Source organism: Octopus bimaculoides, chromosome 11 (assembly GCF_001194135.2).
Source record: "Octopus bimaculoides isolate UCB-OBI-ISO-001 chromosome 11, ASM119413v2, whole genome shotgun sequence".
Classification (NCBI taxonomy): domain Eukaryota; kingdom Metazoa; phylum Mollusca; class Cephalopoda; order Octopoda; family Octopodidae; genus Octopus; species Octopus bimaculoides.
Window position 1 is genome coordinate 60,205,302 of NC_068991.1, and position 9,600 is coordinate 60,214,901.

General features: G+C 36.0%; 1 protein-coding gene across 2 annotated transcripts in view; it reads right to left on the reverse strand.

Moving 5' to 3' along the window:
* Positions 1-15: 15 nt before the first annotated feature.
* LOC106870377 (kappa-type opioid receptor) overlaps positions 16-9,600 on the reverse strand; it is a 29,879-nt gene continuing 20,294 nt past the window's right edge. For both annotated transcript variants that reach the window (XM_014916416.2, XM_014916415.2), the window contains one exon: positions 16-1,613. In XM_014916416.2, coding sequence (XP_014771902.1) covers positions 342-1,577 — 1,236 coding nt within the window. In that variant the 5' untranslated portion in view covers positions 1,578-1,613 and the 3' untranslated portion in view covers positions 16-341. The remainder of the gene's footprint in view (positions 1,614-9,600) is intronic.

The window sequence follows — 9,600 nt, forward strand, 5'->3', positions numbered from 1 at the left end:
GAAGAAGAAGAAGAAGAAGAAGAAGAAGAAGAAGAAGAAGAAGAAGAAGAAGAAGAAGAAGAAGAAGAAGAAGAAGAAGAAGAAGAAGAAGAAGAAGAAGAAACTATGTAAGTAGTAGGTGGTTGGTACAGTGGTGAGAAGTTTGTTTCGCAGTCATGGGATCCGGCACATTGAGTATCATAATCTCAGGTCAAGGAAGTGGTAGTTCATTTGATTCGAAGAACTGGAATACAAATCGTCGAATCTGCGTTTAATTTTTATCACTGCTATTTGTTGTTTGCTACAGCAATTTCGCTTTCGCTGATTTTATATTTCAGATTGATGTTTGCTTTTGTTTCTATTTATTTCTGCTTTAATCCTAACAACTTTTTTACTTCGTCTACAAAATTCTGATTCCTGCAACTGTAAATAATTGGATTTAAACTTGAGTTAAGGTAAAACGTATGTCTTGCGAGCCAATAGAATATAGCTGTTGTTACTGACATTGTATCTTCGGATTTCAATACAGCGTTCACCATCATGGCAATAACGCAGGGTATATAAGTCACTATAAAGACTAGAGTAATCATCATCATTGTTACAGTAATGCGCTGTATCCTTTTGGTTTGCTCTCTAGCTCGTCTTTCGCTATCCGTCTCCCGTAATTTAATCGCGATAGGTGCAGTGTTTTTTGTATTTTTTGCACTTACGTTTGATGTATCATCCGATGACACACCGGATGATGTTTCTGTTACAGACAATTCAACGGCTTCTACAGGTACATTAAAAACTAATTGATTACGATCAGTGTTTTTTGGTATATTACTCCATCTCTGTTGTGTTTCATCAGAATATAGGGCACTTGTAACGTTCTTCCTATTTTGTTGTGATACAATAGTTTTTTTCTCCTGGACTTTCATTTTTCGAAGAATTATGGTGTAAACTACACTGAGTTCAATGAACGCAAACACTGTTAAGAGAAGATAGAAAGCAAAGAATCCAAGTTGATAATAGTTTGGCTTCTCGGATTTTTTTGCTGAGCAAGAATAGCTATAGATATCAGGATAATTAGTTGATTTCTTGATACTTCCATAGTATAGAAGAGCAATGCTTCCCTGTATTGTGGAAAAAATAAGAATGGAAGCTGTTATAATTTTAGCACATTTCATTGACAACTGAGACTTCAGCGGTTGGCATACTTTTCTGTATCTATCTACAGAAATGGACACTAGAAAACCACAGTTACAAAGACCTGTAAAGACAGACAAACACATATGGTTCTTGCACAGTACGTCCCAGGTCGTCATCATGGGGTAAACATTTTGGACAATGCGACCTGGTGATACAATAGCACAAAGTATCAAATCTACACAAGCCAGCATGACGACAAACAGGTATGTTGGGGATAGTTTTAAGCGAAATCCGTAAACGTAAACTGTTAAAATGTTTCCAACGAAACCTATGGTCATTGTTAATATAACAAGAATGGTTGAAGGGATTCTTATCAAAACTTGCTGTCTGTTAAGTTCTTCGATGGTGACACTATATTCCGTACTGTTTGTTGTTACATTCTTCAGTAAATAAGTGAATAATGACATCCTTTCTGATTTTCGAGAGTTTTTTCTATATTCAATCTGAATAACAAAGAAAAAAAGAAAGAAAAGAAAAATGTTAAATGGTTTCAATTACTGCAACCACAAAGAGCCATTCTCACCAATATTAATTCTACACTGCCGCTTATTGTGATTAATAAAGTCAATGAACTGTTTGTTTCTAGATGTAGCTTGTCCAGCTAACAATAAGGTTTGTGACAAAGAATTGAAGAAGATTCGGAGATATGAACTATTAGCATGGGAGATAAAACATTTGTGGGAAATAGAAAAGATCGCATGGTACTGTGAACACCAGAATTTAAAACTAATTTTTAAAATATAGGGCAACATTAGTATGGGGCACTTACCATAGCAACACTCCTTGAAACAACTAGAATACTGAAAAAAATTCTGACAATTGAAGATACCACTTCACTCCACTTGTGAACAGCTGTCGCCGATATTACACCACAATCGACAAATTGTGTGAGAAAGCGGAATTATAACAATATGAACAACAACAATATTAATAATAATAATTCTTTCTACTGGAAGCACAGGGCTTCAAATTTGGGAGAAGAGATTAAGTCGATTACATCTACCCCATTGCGTAACTGGTACTAATTTCATCGACCCCGAAATGATGAAAGCAAATCGACCTCGGCGGAATTTGAACTCAGAACGTAGCGGCAGACGGAATACTATTAAAGTCCGGCGTGTTAACTATTCTGACAGCTTGCTGCCTTCAGTAATAATAATAATAATAATAATAATAATAATAATAATAATAATAATAATAATAATAATAATAATAATAATAATAATAATAAGAAGAAGAAGAAGAAGAAGAAGAAGAAGAAGAAGAAGAAGAAGAAGAAGAAGAAGAATAGTTCCGGGTTAAATAACGTGGACATACACTAAGAAGCTCTCTCCACAAAACAAATTCAGTAACATTGGTACAATGGAAGGAAAACTTCGCAATACAAATGTGGGAAAATTCTGTTAAAGCAGAGAAACTAAAAGACCGGAAAGATTTTTGTCACTTAAAGTGTAGTTTCTTTCTTAAATGCACGATATCTAAATGCAACATATGCGAGAAATCGAAACCAGCATCACGAAACCTGGAAAAACACCACTTGCACAGTAAGTACAGAAGTTGAAAAACTACCTATACATGCAACTGTCCACGCATCCATGTGCACATGTTAATATTTATAAGCATTATAAATAATGCCTACTCGACACACACGAAAAATATAGAAAAAACGCGTGTCACGAGCGACGCCGTACCAAACAAAAACAAAGCGACTTCCCACAAACGAATATAAAAAGGAGTAAATTAGTCAATCGGCTTAAAACATAACCAAACAGTTATGTCAGGGAACAAACCCACAAAAAAAAAATAGAGGCAATTTTCGATCTATCAGCCTACAATACGATAAGTATATCCATTCGAAGAGTAAGGAAGCGGTGTCAGGTCAAAAATTCAACTCTGAACAAACAGACTCGTCTTCTATTGTCACTGTCAATGCCTTAATGACAGACCAAAACTCATGCCGGATCGGTCAACACCCAGGACAACAAGGACAGCTTTACTCAGTGGGGAACCAGACTGGAGGCGAAAAGTCTGTTGCTGAAACAAACACTAAAACGTGATCTACTAGGTAAACAAATCCAGGATAACCCTAACTCTAGGCCTGTAGCGACACCCCCAAAAACATCACCTAAAGAAAATCGCATAAAATGGACTAGAGAGGATTATAGAGATGTGTTGAAAGCTTTCTATACAGCCCAACTATACCCAAACAATAATCTTAAAGTACAAACTCACATTTCATGGAGAAACTGAGCAGGCAATGGGGTATGCAGATATATAGATGCAAATACGTACAATAATGTACATAGATACATCATTAAGACTAAAAGGTTAACTGACACTGAAAATGGCCAAATTAGGACACAAATATCTCATGGTAGACTAAATGAAAACAGCAACAATGTAGATGAAATAGGTAACAGATGCACAGAACCCAGTGTACGAGCAGTACATCCTAACGAGGAAGCTGAAGAAAGAGTAGCAAAGAACGGTTATGCGGTAAAAGAGGAGAAAGTAGACCTACCTCAAGAACAACAGAAGAGGTATGACACAGAATTTGAGGTGAAAAATTAAAGAGCATATCATAGAAACAAAAGAAGATATTATCAGAGAACTCAGCAAGACTGAGTGTACTGATATGATCAATAGAGAACCGGCACCAAAGCTTTCAAACAGCATAAAAACAACGTAATCATATCTTAAGTAATAAGGGAAATGATCTAACAACTTTAAATAACCTCATCTATTCCACTGCTAAAGTTGTGAAAGCTCAAGTAGGTATTAGGACGACACTGAAACAGACCAACCTGGTAACAGACCTCCCAAATGGAAAGTAGCAATGCAAAATGAGATCGAATCTCTGCGGGCGGTTGTATCAGTTCTCGATGAACTTTCTAGTGGAGTAAATGTTAAGACGAAACGAGGTAGAAAAATCAAGCAAAAATATAAAATCAACAGTTTTATAAACCTTCCTGCAACCAAGGAACAATTGAAACAACGAATACAACTGAAAACACAACGACTTACAAGGGATGATAAAGAAATCAAATTTTATCGACAAAGCAAGTTATTCAAGGCGGATGCAAATAAATTTTATAGAGAAATTGGCAAAAGTAAGATAGAAATAAAGGAGCCACCTAAGACCGAGGAAATGGAAGAGTTCTGCAAGAAGATATGGAGCAATAAAAAAGAATATAATGCTATAGCTGACCGAATAGAGCATGAGAAAGTGAGACTGGATGAAGCTGAAGAGCAGAAATGGGAGGCAATAGGAATAGAAGAGCGAAGATGTGTTCTTAGGAAGTCTCACAATCGGAAAACCTCAGGACTAGACCAAATTCCTAACTTCTGGCTAAATTGTCCCACAGAAATACACTAAAATTTAGATGCATCTCAGACTGATGTCATCCTGACTGAAAGAACAACATACCTTCTACCAAGAAGTGAGGACACAAAAAAATCCAAAGAACTACCGACCAATAACATGTCTCAGTGCCACCTACAAGATTCTAGCATCCATATTAACTGACAGAATATGCGCTTTACTTGAAAAGAGATTTATCCTTCCACAAGCTCAAAAAGGTTGTAAAAGGAATTCTTATGGGTGCAAAGATCAATTACTCATAAGTAAAATGATTGTAAAGAATTGCCAGAGCATAAAGAAGAACCTGAGTATGGCATGGATAGACTATAGGAAAGCGTTTGATAGTGTCCCACATAATTGGATACTCAAGGCCCTTGAGATATATAAGATCTCTCCTGTCATATCCAAATTCTTACAAGGTAGCATGGCCAAATGGAACACACGTCTCCTTCTAAACCATAGTAATGGGATGAGCCAAACAAACAACATCAAATAAGGCATCTTTCAAGGTGACTCCCTCTCCCCATTACTCTTTTGCATGGTACTGATCGCACTCTCAAAGGAAATGAATTACACAAGGTATGGATTCAAAGTTTACAATACGACAATAAATCATCTCTTTTAAATGGACGACCTGAAGCTGTTTGCTAGAAATGACGAAGCGCTAGTAGGGCTGCTAACAACTGTTAAATAATTCAGTAATGACATTGGAATGAACATTGACCTTGATAAGTGTGCTAAAGCAACTTGTGTAAGAGGCAAGCTCAGGCAAACAACTTCCATTAAATTAGATACCGACACTACCATCAAGGAACTTGACCCACAATAAAATTACAAATATCTGGCGATAAACGAAGATGATATACAACATGCTACTATGACGGAAAAAATAAGAAAGGAATATTACAAGAAAATGAAACTCATACTAAAAACTGAATTCACCTCTAAAAATTGCATCGAAACCATTAACACCCTGGCACTTCCAGTAGTCCAATATAGTTTTAACATTATTAATTGGAATCTTATTGAGCTCCAACGCCTGGACAGGAAGACAAGAAAAATACTAACTTCTAAGAATATGCGCCACCCAAAAGCAGATGTTGATCGTTTGTACCTATCTACAAGTAATGGGCGAAGAGGAATGATGCACGTAGAATTGTGCTATAAGACCTCCAGAATAGCAATAAGCAAGTACTTATCTAGTACAGAGGACTGGACACTGCGACTTGTGTGCAAACACGAAAGCAGCAAAAAGTCCCATTCTACTGTAAAGGAAATTCGCAAGGAAACTTGGAATTAAGCCTGAAATAGTTGAAGAACGTGAAACTATTGCTACAAAACAAGCAAAATAGATCAAGCAGACTGCAAAAAAGAACGGGCAGAAACTAATTGAGGAGTGGTGAAGCCAGAAACTTCTACATTGACAGTATATACTTCGAAGTCGAAATGCTGATGTAGATCAAGCAACAACCAATCAGTGGAGGAGAAGTTCAGGACTGGAAGCAGAGACTGAAGGTTTCATATTGGAGGCACAAGATCAAATCTTGCTCAAAAAAAAAAAATACCTGATTAATGTTCTTCAAAACGGTTCTGATCCTAAATAAAGATCCTGCGACACATACGAACACCAAAGTTATGAATTTCCCAGATGTTACACTAAATTTTAATACTAAACTCTATAATCCACATAGAAAGTCCAATCAAGTAATACAATATATTAATGTTTCCTCAAATCATTCTAAATCTACCATTAACAGTTTAGTCACAGCTATATCGATAAGGATCTCAATTCTTTCGGCTAATGAGGAAATATTTAATGCGCATGCACCCGTTTATAATCATGCTTTAAAATTCAGTGGCTTTAGTAGTCAAATGTATTTTATACCCAATACTAAACTTAAAACTATCTAACAATTTAGCAACTCTAATTCTAAATTAACTGATACTGACACGCAAAATTAAGCCCACGCATAATTATAATTATATCAAATGTAATAAAATAGGTCCCAGCAATAAAAATAAATACTTTGCTCGAGAACAACATAATATATCAAAACTATCTAGATCTAGGACGCAAGAAGTAATTTGGCTTCCGCCCATTCTCCTTTGTTGTTAAAAATCTACCTAAGCTTTGCTTCAAAATCCCGAGACATAATTTTCCAAGACATCACAAATATTCAATAAATCTACTTCAAAATTGTCCTATTCCACAATGCCAAATTTAGGATCAATCATAGCTTCCATAAATAAGAACAAAATTAAATACCAAACTTTAAATTATTTAACACTGCCAGGAAACCAAGTATAAATAATATAAGTATATCCGGAATACCTAATTCATATAATTTAACATCTAATAAATATAACTCCAATTCGTCGGTAGCCTTGAATAATGAAAATCCACTCCCCCAAAATATAATTAATAGCAACAATAAATTGGGAAAAACATGTAGTTGTAGAAAATCGATTTATGTCCGCTTGAATGATTCTGCCTCTGAAAATGTAGTATATAAATGTACAGTAGTATCAGATAAGTATCAGGCTAGAACATATATAAGTAGAACTGTTGAATTAAAAAAAGATATAGAACGCATTCAAGTTTATTTGCTAACATTAAATATAAAAATTCATCTACTCTAGCCTCATATATACATAATTTAAGGAAGTTAACCAAACCAAGTAAAATCAGTGGGCCTGCAGCTCGGCACTTGAGGGAACAGGTTCATGTCATCCAATAATGTCGTAGGACGCTGGGCGGAGATACCGGTTAAATCGCTCGAGGTTTGGTTTGGTCCAGATCTCCAGGTGGAGAAGAACTGGAATGAGTTGACGTACAGTGTAGCCAATATCACTCAGAAATGAGCCGGAAGAAAGTTATCCCTGAAAGGTCGGGTAGAGGTGGCGAATGCTTACACCGTCATATATTATCACCTGACCGTTGTGCATTGCCCCAGTTTGTTGGAGCGCGTAATCTTCTACTTTCTATAGAAGGGACACGTTTCACTGGTCAGACGCAGCATTTGCTGTCAACACTCATTGAATAGAGGACTAAGCATATCGTGGCAGCTGATGTGCAGACGTGTGCTGAAGCTGCAGTATCTGTAGTACTTGATGGTGAGCAGGTGAGGTCTCCGTTTGTCAAACAGGATTTTTCACAGCTCATCTCTTTGAGCTGCAGTCCTGGATCAAGGCCTTGGAAGTTTCCCTTTCTTGGGGATTTTAAATGTTAAAATTTTCATCGTTATTCTGTTTTTACACTCTTCAATCCCAACCTTTTTTGTATCGTATTGTTCTGTATCGTCTCCAATATTTTATATGATCCCTCAGTTGTTAATGTAGGAAAGATTATTGCTATCATTATTACCATTGTCTTTCAATTTTGTTTCCTTTTCTTGCTGAATGTCTTCCCAACACCTAAGGCAAAGAAACTTACTGTATACACTGGTAGGATATTAAAATAAACACACTAGATTGTTCATTTATAAAATCATGTGATAGAATAAAAGGCAAAGAAAGACAGAGAGGAAAAGGAAAGAAGGAAAGAGAGAAAAATGAAAAATATAAAATATTATTTTTATTATTTTATGTTTGACTTTTGTTTTGCATTTGTACAAGTTGGATCCAAGTCTCACCCAGAGACCTCAAGAGACAACAAGTTAGAAGTTCATGTAGGTGTTATGCCTAGGGTACCATATATTTGGATTTGTACAGTTTTATTATTATTATTTTATTATTATTATTATTATTATTATTATTATTATTATTATTATTATTATCATTATTATTAGTATTAGTATTATTATTATTATTATCATTATTATTATTGTTATTGAGTGAGAGAGCAGTGCATGCCATCAAAGTGACACTGGGGTAAAATATACGAAGCCCAGTATACCTATCATGACTATCTGTCTGGTACACCAGACACATGCATCAAAACCACATGTGCGCGACATGGTGATCTCATATCAAGATAATCAGTACATGACCTTGCAGGAGAAGGGGGGGGGGCAATTAAAAATTTCTTCAGGTCGGGTAGACCATCTCGCTCAAATGGTCCTTGAATAAGAATTGTTTAAGGATGATGAACAGAACATCCATGTTTCCAGAGGTGAGTTGTTCAAACCCCAAAGACTTCCTCTCATCACATGGCTATGATGCTCTCCCACTACTTCTACTCGTGATCAGAGATGCACATACCGTCAGCCACTAAGGGATATGCTCAACTGGTTACGGTCAAGCACCTTAGAAGCAAATCTGTGGTATTAAGTAGAATATTTGCTGTAGCCCATCTTTTATATGCCGTTAATTAATTATTATTCATTTCAAATTTTAACACAAGGCCTTCAATTTCAGTGGAGGGTATAAGTCGATAGCATCGACCCAGTGTCCAACTGGTACTTAGTTTACCAATCCCAAAAGCATGAAAGGCAAAGTCGACCTCGGCGGAATTTGAACGCAGAACGTAAGGACGGATGAAATGCCGCTAAGCATTTCGCACAACTCCGTAATTATTCGTCCAGTTCACCGTCTTCGTTGATTACTGAATATCAGTAATGTTTCTTTATTTATACCCCATTCTTCTTCCTTTCTAAATTTCTAGGAAACTCATCATAAAGCAAAGGAAACGTCGTCTATAATTGTTTCTCTTTAAATTTGTATGACATGAATACTTAGCCATTTGCAAATATATATATGCTTTTTCCTAACACACTCTTCACGCTTCACTATCGTTTCTGAATAACCTTTCACGATGTGCTTCCTTAAAATCTTCAGTCCTTATGTAGCCTTGTCCTTAAAATCCCTTTAGACAACATTTTGAGTGAGAGCAGTATACTGGCACACAAAAAAGGAATACATGTAAAGACATGACTAAGTACAAGAGTGCATTGGGATATCAGTCGAGTATGTGGGCCTCAAAAAACAAAACAGAACAAAACAAAAATGTGGTATGAACATCAACTAGGGGCTATGATAGACAATGAAAATTACAAGATCTTGTGGGACTTCGCTATAAAGACTGACTATACTACTGAGCCTAAAAGACTGGATATAATTATATATATATA